Source organism: Trichoderma camerunense (genome assembly GCF_050948025.1).
Source record: "Trichoderma camerunense strain CBS 138272 chromosome Unknown V8C40scaffold_15, whole genome shotgun sequence".
Lineage (NCBI taxonomy): Eukaryota > Fungi > Ascomycota > Sordariomycetes > Hypocreales > Hypocreaceae > Trichoderma > Trichoderma camerunense.
In genome coordinates this window covers 517,493-538,711 of record NW_028145355.1, presented here as the reverse complement: position 1 = coordinate 538,711, position 21,219 = coordinate 517,493, and the positions used below count along the sequence as shown (strand labels likewise).

Genomic DNA, 21,219 nt, shown 5'->3' with positions numbered 1-21,219 from the left:
CGTTTCAATTAACGCAGCCGCCGACATCCATGTCATCAAACGGTCAGTCAATCAGGGCGTGCGATCCAGCAATATCGCAGCACTAACAAACCAGCACTGCACTAAATCTTGCCGCATACGAGTACGATACCGCTCCACAAGTCCGACGCCGCCCAGCATCAGCAATTACAACCTCATGCACTGCGATTAGTTCAACACGGTTTCAACTTGACTGCTCCGTGACACTCTTTAGCCAGAATCCGTCCTGTGTTCATTCTCAACACATTTACACGCGTTTCTCCAAGAGCTCTGTCCAACCAATCACATCAAATGTCCAAACCGCCATGAGTTCGATGGCCCGATTGTTTACCTTTCGTGCCTGTCAATAGCTCCCAGCGCTAGAGAAAATCCGGAGTTAGATCGCGTTACCCCTGAAGCCTCCCCGCTATTTCTGGTGACATTCGTCTGGCACGAGCCGGATCAACAATCGTGCCGCCGAGAATTTAACAGTGGCAATAGGCTTAAGACTTGCGACATGGCCTTGGCGATGCCTAGGATCGAGATGTGAAACAGCCTTGGAGAGCTGCCGGTGCCCTGGAACTTGCAAAAGGCACCATTGGGGTTGAACAGTCATTGATACTCTTCTATGGCTCTTGTTCACTTCAGAAGATGAAGTGAGGCGAGGCGAGGCATTTGCCGGCCATGTCGGAACTGCTCTTTGTTCTTTTTCTTCCTTTCTATTTCCCCTCTTCCCTTAATTGTCCTATCAGAAACGCCGTCGATGATTCTTCTGGCTGCCATCCTATGACATCTGGAGAAAAGCTCCCTTGGCCAACGCAAAACAAAAAACGATAGTCTCCAGCATGTCCAATTCTAGCCTCATCGTTCCAACCCTCCTCGGCCCGACTGTAGAACGATAGCCCCTATGCAGACAGACAGGCACGGACGGATTACTGAGGCTGACTGCTTATGAACTGACATGACCATGGGGGAGGCCAGCGTTACGGCCTATTCTCCCCGGGCCGCCTTGCCACTTTGGTAGTTGGTCATCGAGCTTCACTGCAGGAAAACAAAACCTTTCGTATCATTTGCCAACCGCCACCGGCGAATTCACGGGCCTACTGGCGGCTTTAGTGTTCCCCAACTGTTCTTATTCGCGGGCGCAGCCTCAGCCCATGGAAAACAGTCCGATGGAGTGTTCGGTAAAAGAGCTCCATCCATCCAAGTCCGGGGACCGTACCGAGGATTTACAGCGTATTCTTGATCCTTCCCCGCAAAGCTTACCGCCTATAACTGGGGTTGTCAGTTTTGTTTCTAGGCCTGTTCAGGGCTAGGGCTCTTCTCCGGACAGGCATTGTCATCACCGTCCCTGGCTCACTCTGGGGGTTATGCTCCATTGTGGCATCATCGGATGACAGGAGCTGAGACGGGGAAACAGGGATGCCGAAATACCGTACTGGAAAAAGAACAGAGAGAGGATGAGAAAGAATAAGACCAATGCCACAATGGACAGACAAACTATCCCAATCAATTGGGTCGATCCCGCACCCCTGTCGCTAATGAAGCTGCAATCACACTAGCTTTAACGAGCAGTTAGTTATATTAACCTCGCTTCATCCCGTCTTCAAAACACTTCGTTCCTGGGCAGTTGACTTTGGGTTCCTCTCATCCTCCCATCCTTCTCCTCAGCGCCTCTGTCCTTCATCATGAAGGCCCTCAACCGCGGAGTCCTGCTGCCAATTCTGGCCTTGCCTCACCTTTCCCAGGCAGGCTTTGGCTCTGGTCGCCTTGTCCCCCAGATCGAAACTTTTGTTGACAGCATTCAGCAAGAGTTTGCCGCTTGGTTCGACTTCAAGGCAGACAATGGCCTGCATTCCAAGCTCCCCAGCAAGAAGCCAACGCCGCCACCACCCACACAATACTGGCTCGATAAGATCAAGCATCAAGGTGTTGCGCCGTTTGCGGATTCCGACTACAAGGTCTTTCGCAATGTGATGGATTACGGTGCCAAAGGTTCGAATCTTCTCAATCATCTCCATGCAGACAATTCGCTGACTATCTAGCTCAGGTGATGGCGTTACTGATGATACTGCTGCCATCAATCTTGCCATGACCTCGGGTGGTCGCTGCGGACCAGACAACTGCTCATCCAGCACCGTTACTCCCGCCATTGTGTATTTCCCACCAGGCACTTACGTTGTGTCATCTCCAATCATCGACTACTATTTTACCATGATGATCGGTGATGCCGTCAACTTGCCAACTCTCAAGGCTAGCCCAAATTTCGGCGGCGTTGGCTTGGGCGTTATCGATGGTGACAAAGTGTGTTGCTCTAACTTTGACAGACATGTCTGAATTTTTACCAGAAGCTAATGTGAAACTTGCAGAATCACATCTGGGGCCCAACCAACATTTTCTATCGACAGGTCGCCAACTTCATCATCGATCTTACCGATGTTCCACCTGTCAACGATCAAGGCTCTGGCCCAACTGGAATCCACTGGCCAACCGCTCAGGTGAGTGCTTTGTGGACCTTCTCTCATGCCTGGAACTCATCTAATTTGTATCGTTCAGGCTACGAGCATTCAAAACGTTCGCATCGTAATGAGCGACGCGCCAAACACCGCCCACCAGGGCATCTTTATGGAAGACGGTACGCTCCCCAGCTATTACTTTTGAGTGATTTCCAAGACTTGCTGACTCTTCATCACAGGTTCCGGCGGTTTCTTGACCGACATCACCTTCATTGGTGGCAAATTCGGCGCCCAATTCGGAAGCCAGCAGTTCACCATGCGCAACCTCACTTTCCACAACGCTCAGACAGCCATTCGCCAGGGCTTCGACTGGGGTTGGACATACGCGGGCATTACCATCAACAACTGCTCCGTCGGCCTTGACATGAGCGCTGTTGACGGCAATGGAGCTCTTAGTGTGGGCGGCATTACCATGATTGATTCTAGCATTTCCGACACAGACATCTTCATCAAGACGGCCAAGACCGCCACGTCCAAGCCCGTGGGAGCAGGAAACCTAAACCTTGAAAACATCCAGCTTTCAAACGTTCCCATCGCAATCCAAGGTCCTACCGGCAATACTGTTCTGGCTGGCTCTACTGGCCACACCACCATCAAGGGTTATGTAACCGGCAACACCTATAATCCCCATGGCCCGACATATGTCGATGGACCAGCCACTCCGTTCCCCCGTCCATCCAGTCTCACCGTTGGAAGTGGATCTTTCTACACACGCTCAAAGCCCCTGTATGCCAACCTCGACGTCTCCGACTTCCTCAGCGCCCGCGATTTGGGTGCCAAGGGAGATGCCGTTACCGACGACACAAAGGCGCTCAATGCCGCAATTGCCACTGCGGTGCGCAAAGGCAAAGTCCTCTTCGTGGACGGCGGAATCTACAAGGTCACAAGCACAATCAAGATCCCTCCTGGAGCTCGCATCGTCGGTGAAGCATTCTCCAACATTATGGGATCCGGCCCATTCTTCTCAAAGGCATCCGCACCCCAGCCCGTCGTCCAGGTTGGATTGCCCGGACAATTCGGACAGATTGAGTGGTCCAACATGGTGGTCAGCACACAAGGCTCTACCAGCGGCGCCATCGTCATCGAGTACAACCTCGCCAGCACGGCGTCCAACCCTTCAGGCATGTGGGATGTTCACGTCAGAGTCGGTGGTTTCCAGGGCAGCAACCTACAGCTTGCAAACTGCCCCCAGAATATTGGAAGCGACACCATCAACCCCAACTGCATCGCAGCTCATACCATGATGCACGTTACACCCGTTGCCCAGGGACTTTACATGGAGAACTGCTGGCTCTGGGCCTCTGACCACGACATTGAGGATCCTAGCCTTCGGATGATTGATGTCTACAGCGTGCGCGGCCTGTTGGTCGAAAGCACCGTTGGAAACATCTGGCTGTATGTCCTCCAAAAACCCCTGCATCAAATCATGTTGAATATTCTGCTAACTGTTTCTCTCTAGATGGGGTACTGCCGTTGAGCACAACGCCCTCTACCAGTACGAATTTTCCAAGACCCAAAACATCTTCATGGGCTTTATCCAAACCGAAACCGCCTACTACCAGCCTCACCCCAACGCAACCCAGTTCCAGTCTCCCTCCAACCTCATCACCAGCATCTTTGGTTCCACAGACCCCGACTTCAACTACTTCTGTCAAGGCCGCTCCGGTGTCTGCAAGGACGGTTGGGCGTTGCGTGTCCTCAGCTCGCGCGACATCCTCTGCTACGGCGCAGGCTTATACTCGTTCTTCAACGATCACAGCACAACGTGCTCAAATACTGATCAGGAGAACTGCCAGACTCAGATCGTTGGAATTGATAGCGGCGCGCCAAAGTCATTGCTTAGTAGCATTTTCAGCAAGAAGAGCCAGGTTAGAGTGTACAGCTTGAACACTGTTGGATCAGTGTCCATGGCTACGGTGCAGAACGTGGACACTGTGTTCCAGAAGGATAACACGGGACCGTTCCCGCAGGGCGTATCCCTGTTTGAGTCGTTGTAAGCATACTTAGTAGTTAATAATTAAAGATCTGATTGAGCTAGAGGTCTACTGGCTACACTACTAAGATAGTATTTGAGTGATATCCCGCATCCCGTGTCTCAAATTTAGGGTTACATAGGTTATCAGGTAGCAGTAAATGACGACACCGGAGACAGCAGCAGATATTGAGAATAGATGGCCATAGCGGCGGATACTCGAACAAAATATTAATAGTAGCTGAAAGTAGCGCTAGTAGTAGATATTTGAAGAGCTAGATATTTATTATTTGCTGGATAGCCGAGCATCCTCACATTCGGACACTTGAACCTCACGTAGTCGCTGGGGTGTTGGATACCTACATATCTAGCAGCCAATTTGATATGCTGGCTAATATTCCTGAAAATTAATGAACAAGTTCTCGTAACACACACCACCAGTTTGACGCGCTACTCACTATCTTCCCAAACCTGTTCAGCCGCAGCTTTAGCGCCGAATGTGACAGCTGATACGACGGATTCCAATCCCGGTCAGCTGTTTTCAAGCGGGGGAAAAGGAGACCAGGGTCTCACTGCTGGTTGCATGTTTTGGTCACATTTTCTTCGCGAGGCAGCCTGTCACTGTTATAATTTGATATGTTGCCGCGGGTGGCTGTGGTAGCTCTTGGTCTGAAACAGTGAATATGTGCCAGTATTCTCGGTAGGCAGCAGCTCAACTGAAAGGAAGCTCTTCTAAGCTGCCTACTACCAGGCAGTAGATGCTAGTAGTTGGTAGCACATAAAGAGCGCAATTTTCATGTCAATTGGCAGCATCTGCATAATCTACGGATATCAGTAGAAAATAATAAAATAAAATCACTTTATCCTACTAGGTAGATAAGTCACTGTTGTTTATAGTCCCTAAGAGGATTCGGCGCTTAAGTGGCCGAGACCCCGTTCCTGCCCTCTGAGCTGAACAGTCCCTGCCTGCCATCTTTCAGCTGCACGCATCCCACCTCAAACAACAATTTTCTCTCCTCCAAACCACAACCACATCATCATGGGCGACACTACAGCCCTCGGTTCAGCAACAGCTGAGCAGCTCAACAATGGTGAAACAAGAAGACTTCTTGATACTATTGATGGCCTTCGAGATTTGAGCATCGCCGGCATCGACCTGCCCCAGATCATCGTGGTGGGCGATCAGTGCTCAGGCAAGAGCTCCGTTCTTGAGGCGATATCTCGAGTTCATTTTCCCGTCAGCGATGGCATCTGCACTCGGTTTCCTACAGAGCTGGTGCTTCGAAGGGCGCCTATAGACAGCACAGACTTGAGAATTCGATATGCGACTGATGTTGATGTTGCTAATGCACCGCGCCTGCCGTTTCATGAGAGCGGATTCCAAAGATCGGAACTGCCCGACATCATCAGCAGAGCAAAGAAGCACATGGGTGTTTCCGATGGAAAGTCAACTGGCTTCTCCAAACATGTTTTACGAGTGGAAATCTCCGGGCCAGACATTCCCTCGCTGACTCTTGTTGACCTGCCCGGAATATTCCATTCTGGGTCATCTTCACAGCCTCAAGAATGGAAGCCAGTCGTTGACAAAATGGTTGAGGACTACATGAAACAGAAAAACAGCATCATTCTCATGGTCGTATCGGCAGACCTCTCTTTATCCAAGCATGCAATCCTCGACATGGCCCTCCAGCATGACACGGCAAGGGAGCGCACGATTGGAGTCATCACGAAAGTTGATCTCTGCCCAGGGTCAAACCTAGAAGATGAATATCTACGTCTCGCGAGAGGGCAAGAGCCTAGTCACCAGCTTCGCCTAGGTTGGCATGTCTTACGCAACCGAGGACCCAAAGAAGCAGAGCTAGACTTTGATCAGAGAGACGCCGAAGAGGAAAAATTCCTCAAAACAGGAGCATGGTCTACGTTGCCTCTAAGCAACCGAGGGGTGGAAAGTCTTCGAAAAAGTCTTGGATTAGCCTTGCTCAAGCAGATCAAGAGCAGTCTGCCCGAGCTCATCAGAGACATTGATGGCAATTTGCAGAATCGCCAAAGACGTCTCGCAAAGCTAGGAACAACGAGGACCACTTCCGACGATATGCGTGATTATCTTCTTAGCACATCAATGGCTTTTCACAAACTGGCAGAGCATGCAGTGGAGGGAAGATATAATGATCCATTCTTCGCTACCCCCTCAGACCCAGAAGCAAGCAACAAAGTCAAATTGCGCAAGTTGAGAGCATTGCTTCGAAACTTGAATTATGTATTTGACTTTACGATGAGGGAAAAGGGAGCCAAGTATAAGATGAACTGGGACGAACCTCAGCCCAGAGAGAACCCGTTGAATGATTTAACCGACGAGGAAATGTTGATCGATGCCTTGGGCGATATGCCTATCAATTCCGATTCATACTTCAACCTATACGACTTTCCAGATCCAGTGGTAGAAGACAAAGGTACAGCCTTTACCAGGATAGAGTCACTCGCATCGGATAGTCAAGGCGCGGAGTTCTCTGGGCTACCGAGCAACTATTTCATCATGCAGCTTTTCCGAGATCAGTCTGAGCCGTGGCAACGCATAGCTCAATGCCACATAGACAATGTTGTAGAGAGAACTAGACTGTTTATTTATCAGATATTCGACTACATCTTGGAAGACGACGAGAGAACAAGAGACGCAATCTTGTCCGAGTGTGTAGATCCGTTCTTCGATTCAATGAACAATACGCTCAAGGACAAACTCGATGAAATTATGCGTCCTTATACATCCGGACATGGAATCCCGCTTGAGATAGAATTCCGAGCGGGAGTATGGAGGCGCAAACTTAGGCGCATGAAATCCGATTCTGCGGATCTCCTTGATAAAAATTCTGTCGCTTACAACACATCGGAGTATCGGATGCTAAAGCCTGAAGATGTTTTAAACGTCCTGATTCAAAGCGATACCAGCAATTATAGCCATTTCGGTATTGACATTGCCGTTGACATGATGTTGACACATTACCAGGTAAGTCAACACTTCTTCCTACCAACTCTACTCTTTCATGTGCTGACATTTGACAACCCAAGATGAGCCGGCGAACATTCACGGACAACGTCGTCCACCTAGTTGTCGAGAATTGCCTTATCTCAAAGCTCCCCGACATCTTGAGCGCAAGAGTCGTCACACAAATGAGCGACGAGATTGTGAAGAGACTGGCCGAAGAGTCGGACGAAGTCAAGAGAGAAAGGAGCCAACTGGCGGACGAGATTGAGAAATTGAAGACGGGTTTGCAAAGCTGCCAGCGTTCTCGGCCCAGAGACTTTTCAGGTACCCTACCAGAAGAACTGTCTGATGACGAGGCGGGAACGCACATTTTCTAATGTAATTAGATAGATTTACCAGAGGCATTTGTCGAGATGGCACCCAAGAGAGATGCGCCAAAGACAGTTGCACCAAAGACAGATTCTCCCAAGACAGACGCTCCTGAGACAGATGTTACTAAGCGAAAGATCCGAGTCAAGCTGCCTCCTGTTTCCCTGCCAGAAAGAAGGATAGCTGCTCCGAACAGCAAGTTTCTAGCGAGTTTTGAGCCCGCAACAACGTCTACGACTTCAACCAACAGCGGACAATCGACGACCGCTGAGTCGAGCAAGCAAGGCCAAACATCTACGGCTCCTGCCGCTGCTCCTGTTTCTCTTCCATTTGGTATGAGAATGGAGCCTACAACGGCTGCTCCTAAGTCGTCCATCTTTGGTTCTACTACGACATCAACATCGACGGCTACGACAACTCCGGTATTCGGCTCCGTTTCTGCGTTAAAGTCTCCTCTTTCGGCATTTGGGTCCGTTGCGGCAGCACAGGGTTCTGCTGCTAAACTGCCGGTTTTTGGTTCAACAACTGCTGCGGCAACTACTTCTACGGCATCACCTTTTGGTTCGACGGCGACCAGTACCTCTAAGCCGTCAGCTTTTGGTTCGGTGGCAGGGACTACTTCAACAACATCGGCATTCGGTTCAACAGCAGCCAATACTTCTACAACGTCAGCCTTTGGTTCAACTGCTGCCACTACTTCTACTCTATCAGCTTTTGGCTCGACAGCAACTAGTACCCCTACGCCGTCGGCCTTTGGTTCAATTGCTGCGACCACTTCAAAGCCGTCAGCTTTTGATTTGACTGCAGCGACTACTTCTACTCCACCAGCTTTTGGTTCGACGGCGGCTAGTACTTCGACGCCATCAGTCTTGGGCTCAATGACAACTACAACCCCTGCTCAGATAAGCTCTTTCTTTGGCCCAAAGCCTGCCATTCCCTCTACAAAATCATCAATCTTCGGCTCAACAACTGCAGCCCCTCCTTTTAACTCAGCAACCACAACAGCTTCCATTATCACACCGTCGGATCTTGGTTCCAACACAACACCTGCCGCTGCTGCGCCAGCATTCGGTTCTTCTTCTATATCTTCTTCTATAACATCACTTTTTGGTTCAACGGCAACCCCTCCGAGTCGCGACGGCTTATTCGGGAACCCTTATTCCATTTACGATCCTCCCGGCACGAATATTCTTACATACCGGGCTTGGCTTGAGCAAGATCCTGACCCCCACTCCAGGAACCAGATATTATCGTACACCAACATCGCATTTCAGGGCTGTTATAAGAGCTGGTCTGTTGATGAACTGAGATTGGTGGATTACGCGCAGGGCAGACGACCGCCAGTAAAAGACACTGCGCCGTTTGGAAGTTCTGGGGCGTCTCAGCCTCAAAGCCCAGAGGAGACATCTAGTGGATCGACTTCTCCGCCTTCGACACTGAATACACTGATTGAGGGTACTCCGCCACCAGTTCCTCCAAAGGGACATGCTGCTTCGGGGAGTACATCGGATTTGTTACTTTGAGTTGTGTATTTGATGGCTAGGTACTAGGTAGTCTTGCTATTTCTCTATGTATGAACAATTGTACGATATTGTCCAATATGGGGTCTCCTCCCGGTTTACCCACGTTCACTGATAAAAATAAGGTGAAATTTGCCTAGGAGTATCTCGCATACGCATATACTCATTTACACAACAAAGAAACTACTCATAAAGGGTTACAGGTCTCTCTCGTTTTGTTCAATTCGCAACCTCATTTGCGTCTTGCTCCAGTCTGTACTCTAAAATCTCTTCGTTCACACGCGCAATGAAGCAGTTTCTATATTTGGCAGCCATATCCCGCGCGTTCCGAAAAGCAGCACAACCAGCGATGAAGTCCTCGTAGGTGCTTGTCATGTTGAAGGCCTTGAGCTCGACCATGTGATATTTCGGCGATGCTCCGTCAGTAGAATCCGACGCAGTGGTGAAATGGGCGTAGATTTTGAGGAGGCCATTGATATACGTCGCGCTGAAACAATAGGCGTAGTTGGTATACTTGTATGGTAAGTCGCGGGGATAGAAATAATTCTGCATTGCATTCATCAATCGCGCGCCGCATGCTCCGTAGTAGCATGCTTCTAGCTTTGTGGTGACGGCGTTCCCGGATGGCCTTCTAACTTCTAAGAAGAAGTTTGGAGCCACTGGGACTCGGATGTCTGTGCTTGGTATGAGAATACCACCCAAGGTGTCTCTTACTTGCTTGTCTACAGCGGTAAGAGGAGCTCCATCAAAATAGTCCGGTTGAAGTTCTACTTCGACACCCTCGACAAGAGGAGTTAAGTTATCCAACTCGATGTCGCCGTCATTCATAATATCTGTGCCTGCACTGCCCTCGGGGATCGGAATAACTCTTCGCATTATTGTGCTTCTTGAGACACTATTATTCAACTGCTGGAATATTTTGAATTCGGTCGTTGAATCGCCTCGCATATCGTATCTTGGAACTGACAAGTCCTCCAAAAGTTGGTCTAGATTACTCGGTTTGGGGGTTGGATGGCCATTTGGATAATGGTACCCCTCAGGAAAGATGTTCTCATCAATGAGAAGTCGCTCTAGATCCTTGTGATACGGTGTGGACATGGCGGATACTCAATGATGGCCAGCTTGATCAATTTATAGGTAATACAGAAGCCGAATGAGTTGCTGGTTAATACTTATTGCCAACGCAAGATGAGCTGGCAAAGATCATGATTGTTAGGCAAAGTGAACATTTCGAGGGAAGCTGGTTACTTACTGGTTCTTAAGCAGAGGCAAGATTTTGATACAAAAAGCTACGCCGGGCTTTGCGAAAAGAGATGAATGATCGAGATGCCATCTATCTACCTAAGGTAGAGATGATCCAAATAGCAGCTCTTGCTGTGGCGTGTCAGCCAATATATGCCGGAGTTGGCTTCATTCACTCAAGCTAGTCATCTCGATTCACTACAACGGACAACTGCCGGTGTTTTGTCTGCTATGAAGTTATTCATGGTTAACTGCCTCTGTTAGCTAGTGTCCGGTGTTTGTTATTTGGCATTTGTTGATTTATTCACTGTCTTGTGAATCCTGTGCAGATCACGTATCCTTCTAGTAACTGCATTACGGCTATTATCAAGTCACCATCGCCTATTTCAGTGAATGTGTCTTTATCGCTGCCGTTAATTTTCCAAGGAACCCTTGATTTAGAACATCTTTCTACATCGGAATCAAAGGCTCAAACATCATCTACACCTCATTACTCCGACTGGTTTGTACGTAGAGCAGAAATTTGGCTGCTGTAAATCGGGGGTAAAGGGTAGGCACGTCCCGATAACCGATGATCAGTGATGCACGCATTTTCATTGGCTGTCGTACACATTACGTAAGCCTCATTCGACTCCAATTGACTCTCTTTCCTGCATCTTGAATCTGCTCATTCTCATCATCATCCAAAGACAGTAAGTACGACTGCCAAAACCACCGAATTCTCTCATAAATTTCTTCATTAGCGACTCATTTATGCCTCGTTCATGCCACCTGTTAGAGCCTTGATTCAACTCTTCAGCTCTGCGCCAGTCTCATCGTTGCCTAGCCCGACGATGTAAAGTCAGAGTCCAGATGAGACACTCCTGAGCATTACTTCTCTGTCTAGACAGACTCTTCACATTGCACATCCATTCTTCTGAGAAGAAACCACCGAAATGAGCTCATCTATTCCCACAAGGATCGAGCGCCGGAAGCTCCGGAGAGGCACGACAAGTTGCTGGGAATGCAAACGGCGCAAGACCCGGTGCCATTTTGAGCAGAGCAGCTCCAGCGCCTGCGTGTCTTGCAAGCGTCGCGGATCCAAGTGCGTCCTTCAGCATATCGAGGAGCATGTCTTGGCCACACAGGTAGCAGAGCAGCCGAATCATCATGCAAATGCTGGAGAGCGAATGGAACACCTCGAGGGCATGGTTGATCAACTCGTACATCAGTCAACTACTCACAGTACCTCGAATCAGAATTCTTGCCCCTTAAATGCAAACGACTCAGCACAGCAAGCTCAACGGTTGCAAAGTTCCTCCAACCCTCCACGCAAACTCCTCCCCAAGCTGGACAAGGCGCCAGCAAGGAGCTCTGCTTCCTCGCTCGACAATGGATTTAAGTCATTGATTTCATCAACTCATCAGTCTCGCCAAGAAATGCTGGCTCGTGCTTCACTACTCTTGCCAGACCCCACCAGCGGCTCGCCTCGATGCAGTTCGCTCACTCTCCTCTTGCAATCCATCCTCCCATCGGTCAGCATCACCACTCGTATCATGCATCACAACAAGGTGTTGATGATGTCCATGCATGTGTTTCGAGGCCTGTCCACTGATCCTTTTCGACTTGCTGCCCCTCCTCGTCAGATCACCCGCCCAACATCTTCAACGCCAAATCCCAAACCAATTGACCTGGCCCGGAGCCTCTTTCAACTCGCCATTTGCCTCCAGCAGTCGGAGCGCACATCTGAGATTTCCGAATTATGCCTTGATCGCTCCAATACTGATGTTGCAGACCAATATTTTGAGGCTGCTTCCCGCTACGTCACCTCACAAGACGCGCTTGTCGTTTCGCCTGAAGGCATAGAGATATTGATGCTCGAAGGTTTATACCACGTTTCTACAGGCCAGACACGACTGGCATGGCTCGTGTTCCGCCGAGCCTTGAGTATTGCTCAGCTGATGGGCCTGCACATACCACAGGTACGGCGACAAAATAAGCAGCGCAAAGCTACCAACGGCCAAACATCAATATGCCTCAAGACTCTATGGTTTCGGCTCATATTCATGGATCGTTATATGGCTTTGGTGCTCTGCCTTCCAATGTCCGTTAAAGACGATAGTTTTATGCAAGACTTCACGCCAACAGAGCCTCATGAGAAAATGGAGCGCATTCAGGCCGTTCTTACAAGTCGCATCATATCTAGAAACGAATTGATGCGACATGGGCAACTGACAGACGAGCTCTTCTATAACCATTACAACGAGACCAAAGACATCGATTACGAGTTGAAGCAGGCGGCGCGATCCTTTCCCGCAGATTGGTGGGCTTTTCCACGACTCAAAGATGCGAATACGAATGCAGAGCTAAAGGACATGACTGTCAAGGTCGTTCTTCAATTACATTACTACAATCTTGTGCTGTTACTTCACCTACCATATGTTTTGCCGCGTATCAGAGATTGTCTTACCGACGAGGCGGCGCCAGACTATACAAATTCTAAAATCTCCGCCATGTTTGCAAGCCGCGAACTACTCACCCGCTCTATTGTCCCAATCGGTCGCAACCGCGTGACATCTTCGAACCGCGGAAACTCTCTCAAAATCATTCTTTCTGCTCTGACTCTTCTGCTGTCCCACTTGGACAGTCATCGCCTGGGCCGCGAGAATACTGTTGACCATCAACGCCCAGGAGATTTGCTGCTAGTTGAGCGCGCTATCAGCAGCTTGGACATTGTGTCTCATAAACATGATGATGTTCTGTGTGCTTCTGCGGCACAAGCCTTGAAGAAATTAAGCGCTATTGAGGCATCTGCTGCAGATGGGTTGGGTTACAGGGCATGGAGCGAGCCCAGCGAGGTGATGGAAATGGAGTGCACTGTTCGAGAAGAAGCAGGCAACATCGAAATGGAGTTTCCATATATGGGAACTATTCATATTCTGCGACAAGATTCTCAACAAGGGGCACCGAGCAATATTATCGGATCCCGCACAGGAGCAGAGACAGGGAATTTGGATGGTAGTCTTCTGGCTTCGTCTTGGGCATGGGATGATTCTCCATTGTCCTTGTTGCCTGAGCTGGCTTCTACTGCCTCGAGTGTCGACGACGCACACGACGCATTCCACAGTATGCTGTCCTCTACTCATGACATGCAAGAGACGTGGAGTCTCCAAAGCGGCAATCTCAAGTGTATAGACGAGATTCCAGAACCGCAACGATTTTTACAAGACCTGGATTTCAGAGATGGGATTTGAATGGCCAATCACTGACACTAGAACAATGTCAATGTTAATCTACACCCTCTCTGTTCACATGATCAACAGCAACTATGAGAGTCTCCCTACTGAGCAAATAGAGCTGGTCAAAACCTAGCATGGCATATATTGACTAAATACTGCTACATACCCTCCTCTTTCATACAGTACAGCCACGTCCATATGCAATTATGCCTCCAGCGGTGGAGTGTCACCAAAGATGTTTACACCGGGAACCTTGTCATGAATTCGGGCTCCAAAGACTTCCTTTCCAACATTGCGAATGGCTTGCTCTTCTTCTGCAGTCAGGCTGACGCTCATGGCTCCGAGGTTTTCACTAAGTCTGTGTGCCTTTGTTGTTCCGGGAATAGCAAAGATGTCATCGCCCTGCGCCAGGACCCACGCCAGTGCCAGCTGGGTTGGAGTGACGCCCTTGGTTTTTGCGATTTCGGAAATCTTTGCGACGACTGCCAAGTTCTTCTCGAGGTTTTCGTCGTTGAATCGAGGCAGCATGGTTCGGATGTCGCCTGCTTTGGTAAGATCCTCCTTCGATGAAATGGATCCGGTAAGAAGCCCTCTTCCAAGAGGACTGTATGCTACCACGGCGATTCCGAGTTCTCGCGCAGTCTCAAGGAAGCGACGCTCAGGCGATTCGATCTCCACAGAAAACGGGTTGTACTCCATCTGGACAGCTGCAATGGGGTGAATTGCAGAAGCACGGCGGAGCGTGTCAGCACTGCACTCGCTCAGGCCAAGGTGGTGAATCTTTCCCTCATTCTTGAGTTCGACCATGACCTGGATCGTCTTTTCAATCGGCGTGACCTTGTCGAGATGGTGAACATAGAGCAAGTCGACAAATGGCAGCCCGAGTCGCTTCAACGACTTTTCGACGGCTTGCCGGCAGTATTCCGGAGAAGAGTCGACCTTGATGCTTCTGCCTTGTACTTGGATGCCGAACTTGGTGGAGAGAAAGATGTTTTCACGCTTTCCAGGGTTGGCGGCGAACCACTTTCCTAAGAGGTCCTCACAGTCGCCATACATGTCGGCTTTTGTATGAGGTTTTATTAGCCATTGTCTTATCAGTGTTTCCAAGTCCGTTGGCTACTGGCTCACCTGTGTCCCAGTATCTCTCGCCCATCTCATATGCCTTGTCCAAAAAGGCCAGGCGCTCTTCGTCTGGAGCGGGCAGGCCGTAGTGTCCGCTCAAACCCATAAGGCCGAGGCCGATACGAGGAATTTGAGGCCCATTCTTACCCAAGGCTCGGGTAACAATCTTGGGAACTGCTTGAGACATTGCTGTTATATTTTATTGTCGACTTTGTTGCTGTAGAATGTTGTTGTTTGCTGCTTCCAACAGGCCAAAGGAGCATCGGGATGGCCGCCCTTTTATACCAGTGGCCATCTCGCCAAAGAGCTCGGCACAAGTCATCTTGCTACGCAATTGAGGAGTCATTTACAAATGTTTCGGCATTATTTCCGCCAATCTCCATGAACTGTTTGCCGTTGCTTTCGAGATTTCGACTCCGTGGTTGGACCGGAGATCGAGTGGGTGAAGTGGACTGACCAATCAGCTTTCTTCCGCCGAGATTCCTTGGGTGACAGCCAATCAGCGTTCTTCCGCCGTTAAAGCCGTCACAGATCCGATCTGCTCTGCGGAGCAGTCTAATAGCTTTGTTATATTTTAATGCGGATTTGGTCTCATCGCAACATTGGCCGTATCGCTTTGCCATTGTTACCTATGGAGTAGTCGAAGAACATCCAGTCACTCGCTTCTACCATCTTCAACAATTCATCTAATTTGAAGTGTTCCATTCATACCTCTCTTCAGTGAAATATGATGTTAATAGGTGACCAATCATCAGGCCACCAATCACACACGATGTTACAATCGGCTATGGTATGCGAAGCCTTGTCCAATGAGTATTGCAGTTGCCATCGTTACTCATTGACTGAGGCTGAGCACGCAGGAAGCTTCGGGTGGTTGGGCAGCAAGGCTCTCACATTTCTTTTCCCCGCTCGCGATTTTTTTCTGCTACATCATTACTTGCGGCAAGAAATATCGTTATCTCTACAAGCAATCAACCTTAATTGACTGCAGCAGCAATGGGTCGCAGAGATCGGCTGAAGGAGCGCTTCTCCAAGGTCTTTGGCAGTGGAGCCGGCAATCGAGCTGATGCAACGGATCCTAATGGACAGCAACTACACGGGCAGCAATTACACGGGCAGCAATTACACGGACAGCAAGAGAACAGGGAGCCTAATAAAACGCCGGAAGGAGAGGGTTTGAATGAATCGCCTGAAACTCCCAAAAGTCGCCGAATCGAGGATACACCAATTCGAGAGCTCTGGGATGTGGCATACGAGAAGCTTCGAGAGGAGGACGGGAAACTTATCGAAGACTACGAAGCCAAGCTCATAGGCAGCGTTACCACTGGTTTAGGCCAAACCCTCAATTTGAAACAGAATAGGAGAGAGTGGATGCAAGCAATCTTGAGCAGCAAGATGGAAGAAGTCAACAATGAGCTCGAACCGGGCAGCTTTAAAGCTCAAGCAAAGGACACCATGCAGCTTGTATTGAACATTGTCAGTTCGGCCAAGGATTACATCGGCAGTGCCGCAAACGCCAACCCGTATACTTCAATTGCCTGGACTGGAGTCAGCTTTTTTCTACCAGTGAGTGGAATCGCAGCGTCTTATCTATTGATTCGATACTGACCAAGGCATCTGGTAATAGCTTCTGATGAACATAACTGCGGAACAGACCTCTCTTTTGAAAGGATTGGAATATATCGCTTCTCTTATCAATAAGAGTCGAATGCGAGAAGAACTCTACGTCGAATGCTATGAAAAGAGAAGATACGATCATGAGAGATTCCGGCAGTCGCATACGCAGTATAAGACGACCTTGGAAAAGCTCTACATATACATTCTGAAATTCCAGGCTACGGCCTGTTGTCACTACTCGAAAAACTCCGCTCTCCGTCACGCTCTTGATGCTGTGAAATGGAAAGACTGGGCACCAATGGTGGATGAGATTCGCAAACAAGACCACGACTTTGCCGCCGTCGAAGAGCTGTGGCGTGACATACAGCGCTATGAGAAGCACTTGACAAAAATAAACACATTTTCAGAGATGAACGCAAAACTTTCCGTATTAGCAAATCGCGAGTTTACTGATCTGCTAAAATGGCTATGCGATGTTGACCCCTCTCCGATGTATAATACAGGGCTTGACAGGCGTGAGGCTGGCACGTGTGAGTGGTTGATCAAGAATAACAAGGAATTCAAAACTTGGGAGACGACTGATGGGTCATTGTTATGGCTCCATGGCAAGGGTATGTTTGTCTCCAAATATGAGCCGCTCAATGGCAGTCGTGTTACTAATCGTAATTTTGCCAACTTTTAACAGCCGGATCAGGGAAATCGATCCTAAGCTCTTCTGTCATCAAACACCTTCGAGATCAATATGTATCAGAACCGTCAACTGTAGTATCATACTTCTATTTCAGCTTCAGCGACCCCGAGAAACAAAAGGTCGATGTCATGCTCGCATCCCTCACCAAGCAAATCTGCTCTCGACAGACTAAGCCATCACAATTAATGGAACGCCTCGGCCAGTACAAAATGAAGGGTGAGCGCCCAGATACTGAGACGCTTGAGGCAGTTTTAATTGCGTCCTCATCGGAATTTACCAATTTATACATCGTTATTGATGCTCTTGATGAGTGCCCACTGTTTAACGAGCAACGGGGAAGGCTTCTTAAGAGCTTACGGCGTATACTTGCAACTGCACCTAATAAGTTTCACTTCTTCTTAACAAGCCGGAAGGAGCCAGACATCGACGACAAAATACGCCCCATCTTATCTTCGACAGATAAAAATGAAATCGATCTATTAGCTCGCCAGCAAACAATCAACAAGGATATCTGTCTATACATTGACTCTCAGCTAAGCGGCGATGAGTATAAATCTTGGCCGAAGAGCATAAAGGATGAAGCAAGAGAGTCACTGGTGGAGAAAGCCGACTGCATGTGAGTTTCAGATTTTGATTGTTATATAGTGGATAATTCAATTAATATCTTACAAAGGTTCCAATATGTCCGGCTTCAGTTAGAAGCACTCCAAATTCTCTCATCTCAGTCCGATGTACGCGAGGCACTTCGAAACCTCCCTACCGGACTTGATGCTATCTATAACAGAGTTCTAGAAAGCATCCGCCCAGATTTTCAAGAACAAGTCAAACATTCGCTTAAATGGCTTGCCTTTTCGAGGGAGGTCTTATCCATCGCAGAACTCGCTGAGATATTTACTATTCGCCCGCACAATAACATTCCCTTTAATGAAAAGGAACGTCCATTTTCTCCTACAGACATCCTGAAGTACTTCTCGGGCCTGATTATCGCGCAAGAGACCAGTCGCTACAGTGGTTTAGAAACTGTTACTCAAATCCGGCTAGTCCACTTCTCTCTGAAAGAGTATTTAGTTTCGGAGAGAATAAAGCAAGATTCTACTCTGGCATTCTCATTTACAGAGGTTAACGCTCAACTTTCTATTGTGCAGTCGTGTCTCGCCTACCTGGATCACTTGAACCACTGGATTGCGAGTCAACCTACAGAATCTCTGAACCCTGACACCGTGGAGAAGTCATATCCTTTAGCGAATTATGCGGCTAATTACTGGATGGCCCATCTTGAGGAGATTCCGTGCGAGTCATGGTCACCTGACGTCAAAAGAGACGCGGCGAGTGCACTTGCTGTTCATAGCCAAAGTCTATTCGCTCTAATCTTCCTATGGAAGACGACACTTTATAAAGAACAATATATGCTAAAACCATACTGTTTTACAGCTGTGCGCGGCTGTTTTCAACTGACAAAAATGTTGATTGATGAGAAGCCCGGTACAAATAAATACGTTACGCGGGAAGAGATAGATGAGGCACTGCAGCAAGTGGCATTTTTAGGGAAGCCGGTTGCGATGCAGTTTTTTATCGAGGCAGGCGCAGATGTTAATGCGCACTGCGGCGAATGGGGCTCAGCTCTGCGAGCAGCCGCGGCGGGTGGAAGTCTTGATTGTTTAAAACTTCTTGTGAGCCGTGGAGCCAAAGTCAACAGTCCTTCGAACGGTCAAGAATGTTTGCTCACATGCATACGCGAGGGGGCCACCGATTGTCTGCAGTTTCTCCTTGACAGCGGCGCTGATATAAATATGCCAGACAAACTCTATGGGACAGCGCTTCATATGGCTGTAATGAGGGATGACGAAGCATGTATTGATCTGCTATTGAAAAGAGGCGCCAACGTAAATGTTTTGACCAACTTAGGCACGCCGCTTCAGGCGGTGTGTGGGACTCACTTTGGCGAGCTGCATCCGGCGACATTTGAGGATCCATCACGACGCCCGTTTGGTATGAAACCGAGGAAAATAGCTCGACACGTGAAGAAGCTATTGGAGAGCGGTGCCGATCCGAACCTTCGGGGTGGAGAGGATGGCACAGCACTACAGCTTGCGTGCGATAACAAAGACCTATTCCCCAACCGCCAAGTCGCCATGGAGGTCGTACAACTTTTAGTCGAAAATAGAACAGTTGAAAAGGGGACTATTATACAGGGCTTCATTGTTAAGGAGGCTGACAAGCATGCACTTTTCGGGAGAACCTCAGATCGGGAGTTACAGAAAGGGGATCTTGTGTATCTCTCAGCCATCAAGGTGGTGAAGCTGCTCCTTGAAAAGGACGCCAAGATCGAAGAGCCTCTGGCACTACACATGGCCTGCATATGGCGGGACAAAGAGAGAGTCCGTGGGCTGCTGGATGAAGGCGCTGATGTGAACGCGAAGAGTGATTCATATGGCACGCCACTGCATGCTGTTTTGAAATACCATATAATAGACGGCAATATCAAAGTAGTTCGTTGGCTCTCTAAGTCCGTTCGGAAAAGCCTTTGCGAAGAGACTGTACTGATTGTACAATTACTCATAAGCAAAGGAGCTCAGGTCAACCATGTCGGGGGAGAATATGGCACTGCACTCCAGGCTGCCTGCTCCAACGAAGGACTCGGTGTGGAGATGAGCCGTTTTCTGCTCGAACAAGAGGCTGATGTGAATGCGGAAGGGGGAAAGTTTGGAACGGCACTCGCAGCTGCCTGTGCAACTCATGAAGTGGATGTGGTACGGCTACTCCTCGAGCAAAAGGCTAATGTGAATGCGGAAGGGGGACGATTTGGAACGGCACTCGCAGCTGCCTGCGAAGGAGGAGCTCCCGAGTCGGTACGACTGCTGCTTGAACACGGAGCAAACATCCATCACCGGGACTACGCGGCCTGGAATGCGGTCGGTGGGAGGACACTGTATCATGATAATGGCATCGAAATACTGGAACTTTTGTTTGGCCAAGTAAGCGATAAGAGTCACGTGGGTAACGAAATCGGCATTGCTCTAAATTCCATGCTGGAAACCCTAGATATATACTCTGGGGAAGAAAAGCAGAGATGGCATGAGAGACTCTGCTGGCTACTCGAACACGGCGCTGACGTTAATGTCAAGAGTGGCAAATATGGCTTCGCACTCCAGGCGGCATGTGCGAGAGAGTCCAATTCCGATCTCGCTCGTCTCAATGCCACCTCCAGCAGAACAAAGTTTCTTCTTGAAAAGTGCCCAAACATCAATGTCAATGCACAAGGGGGTATATTCGGGTCAGTCCTGCAGGCAGCTGCTTTCTATGGCCAAACCGGGTTAGTAAGACTGCTACTGGATAGAGGAGCCGATGTCAACGCTCGTGGTGGGAAATGCGGCAGTGCATTAAACGCGGCAATATTCAAGGGCTACTGGGACATTGCTGAGATTCTTCTTCAAAAGGGGGCCACACCTGACTATCTTCTGCAGCAGCAGCTTGATGAGGAGTGGCTCCAACGTGTTAGAGAGGAGTGGCCACAAGATGTTGAAGAGTCGTGGCAAAAGGATAAAAGAAAAGCTGGTTGGCGGTCTGCCGTTGCGAGATATAGAAAGTTTTGGGAGGTTGAGAGTAGCCCTACAGCTGGGGCTGGATAAAGTAGCTAGACGCGTTTCGAGTAGCCAGTGCTGGATCTGATGCCTGGAACTACATGAGAAGAAGCTGACAAGGCTACATGAAGCAGCTGCAGACACTCCAGGTAGTTGGAAATGAATCAAGCATTGGTGCTGTTGAAGAAAGCTTATGGCATGTGGGCAGTCACCGGTTCGCGACGAAGCTGATGGAGTCGAAGTAGCATTCAGATTGATATATTGAGATGCATAGAACAGATGGAGAATGGTGTTCATCGGGATGTTGGTGTTGAGTCCATTGGCATACATGCATTCTACAATCACAGTCTTTTATCCGATATATCATCACATTGTCATCACGAGCACTATCGTG

At 49.0% G+C, this 21,219-nt stretch overlaps 6 protein-coding genes across 6 annotated transcripts; 4 read left to right on the top strand and 2 right to left on the bottom strand.

The window, feature by feature from the left end:
- The first annotated feature begins 1,592 nt into the window (after positions 1-1,592).
- Positions 1,593-4,782, top strand: V8C40DRAFT_65825 (glycoside hydrolase family 55 protein). The gene is made up of 6 exons (XM_083223257.1): positions 1,593-1,992; positions 2,048-2,301; positions 2,367-2,495; positions 2,554-2,632; positions 2,693-3,908; positions 3,973-4,782. The coding sequence occupies exons 1-6, from the start codon at positions 1,686-1,688 to the stop codon at positions 4,508-4,510; spliced, it is 2,523 nt and encodes an 840-aa protein (XP_083070529.1). The 5' UTR covers positions 1,593-1,685; the 3' UTR covers positions 4,511-4,782.
- A 532-nt stretch (positions 4,783-5,314) lies between these two features.
- Positions 5,315-9,582, top strand: V8C40DRAFT_251928 (uncharacterized protein). The gene is made up of 3 exons (XM_083217275.1): positions 5,315-7,486; positions 7,549-7,789; positions 7,856-9,582. Exons 1-3 carry the CDS (start codon positions 5,525-5,527, stop codon positions 9,355-9,357), a joined length of 3,705 nt encoding a protein of 1,234 aa, XP_083070528.1. The 5' UTR covers positions 5,315-5,524; the 3' UTR covers positions 9,358-9,582.
- Positions 9,574-10,452, bottom strand: V8C40DRAFT_268380 (uncharacterized protein; the record flags this gene model as incomplete). Its single annotated transcript, XM_083219952.1, has 1 exon — positions 9,574-10,452. One exon carries the CDS (start codon positions 10,450-10,452, stop codon positions 9,574-9,576), a length of 879 nt encoding a protein of 292 aa, XP_083070527.1.
- An 829-nt stretch (positions 10,453-11,281) lies between these two features.
- V8C40DRAFT_65803 (uncharacterized protein) lies at positions 11,282-13,924 on the top strand. The gene has a single exon (XM_083223255.1). It carries the CDS (start codon positions 11,532-11,534, stop codon positions 13,827-13,829), a length of 2,298 nt encoding a protein of 765 aa, XP_083070526.1. The 5' UTR covers positions 11,282-11,531; the 3' UTR covers positions 13,830-13,924.
- On the bottom strand, positions 13,924-15,864 carry V8C40DRAFT_65800 (aldo-keto reductase). The gene is made up of 2 exons (XM_083223254.1): positions 14,943-15,864; positions 13,924-14,875 (listed from the first exon to the last, which is right to left on the bottom strand). Exons 1-2 carry the CDS (start codon positions 15,121-15,123, stop codon positions 14,019-14,021), a joined length of 1,038 nt encoding a protein of 345 aa, XP_083070525.1. The 5' UTR covers positions 15,124-15,864; the 3' UTR covers positions 13,924-14,018.
- Position 15,865: 1 nt separating this feature from the next.
- V8C40DRAFT_65812 (ankyrin repeat-containing domain protein) lies at positions 15,866-20,953 on the top strand. Its single transcript, XM_083223256.1, has 4 exons — positions 15,866-16,502; positions 16,564-17,164; positions 17,239-17,860; positions 17,918-20,953. The coding sequence occupies exons 1-4, from the start codon at positions 15,933-15,935 to the stop codon at positions 20,871-20,873; spliced, it is 4,749 nt and encodes a 1,582-aa protein (XP_083070524.1). The 5' UTR covers positions 15,866-15,932; the 3' UTR covers positions 20,874-20,953.
- The last annotated feature ends 266 nt before the right edge of the window (positions 20,954-21,219 follow it).

Excerpts from the sequence above, each read along its gene's own strand:
- V8C40DRAFT_65812 (XM_083223256.1), top strand. The coding sequence starts at position 15,933 with ATGGGTCGCAGAGATCGGCTGAAGGAGCGCTTCTCCAAGGTCTTTGGC. Across the intron at positions 16,503-16,563 it reads GAGTCAGCTTTTTTCTACCA|CTTCTGATGAACATAACTGC; the intron begins GTGAGTGGAATC and ends ATCTGGTAATAG. Across the intron at positions 17,165-17,238 it reads GTTATGGCTCCATGGCAAGG|CCGGATCAGGGAAATCGATC; the intron begins GTATGTTTGTCT and ends AACTTTTAACAG.
- V8C40DRAFT_65825 (XM_083223257.1), top strand. The coding sequence starts at position 1,686 with ATGAAGGCCCTCAACCGCGGAGTCCTGCTGCCAATTCTGGCCTTGCCT. Across the intron at positions 1,993-2,047 it reads GATGGATTACGGTGCCAAAG|GTGATGGCGTTACTGATGAT; the intron begins GTTCGAATCTTC and ends TATCTAGCTCAG. Across the intron at positions 3,909-3,972 it reads ACCGTTGGAAACATCTGGCT|ATGGGGTACTGCCGTTGAGC; the intron begins GTATGTCCTCCA and ends GTTTCTCTCTAG.
- V8C40DRAFT_65803 (XM_083223255.1), top strand. The coding sequence starts at position 11,532 with ATGAGCTCATCTATTCCCACAAGGATCGAGCGCCGGAAGCTCCGGAGA.
- V8C40DRAFT_65800 (XM_083223254.1), bottom strand. The coding sequence starts at position 15,123 with ATGTCTCAAGCAGTTCCCAAGATTGTTACCCGAGCCTTGGGTAAGAAT. Across the intron at positions 14,876-14,942 it reads CGAGAGATACTGGGACACAG|CCGACATGTATGGCGACTGT; the intron begins GTGAGCCAGTAG and ends CTCATACAAAAG.
- V8C40DRAFT_251928 (XM_083217275.1), top strand. The coding sequence starts at position 5,525 with ATGGGCGACACTACAGCCCTCGGTTCAGCAACAGCTGAGCAGCTCAAC. Across the intron at positions 7,487-7,548 it reads TGATGTTGACACATTACCAG|ATGAGCCGGCGAACATTCAC; the intron begins GTAAGTCAACAC and ends TGACAACCCAAG. Across the intron at positions 7,790-7,855 it reads TCGGCCCAGAGACTTTTCAG|ATTTACCAGAGGCATTTGTC; the intron begins GTACCCTACCAG and ends GTAATTAGATAG.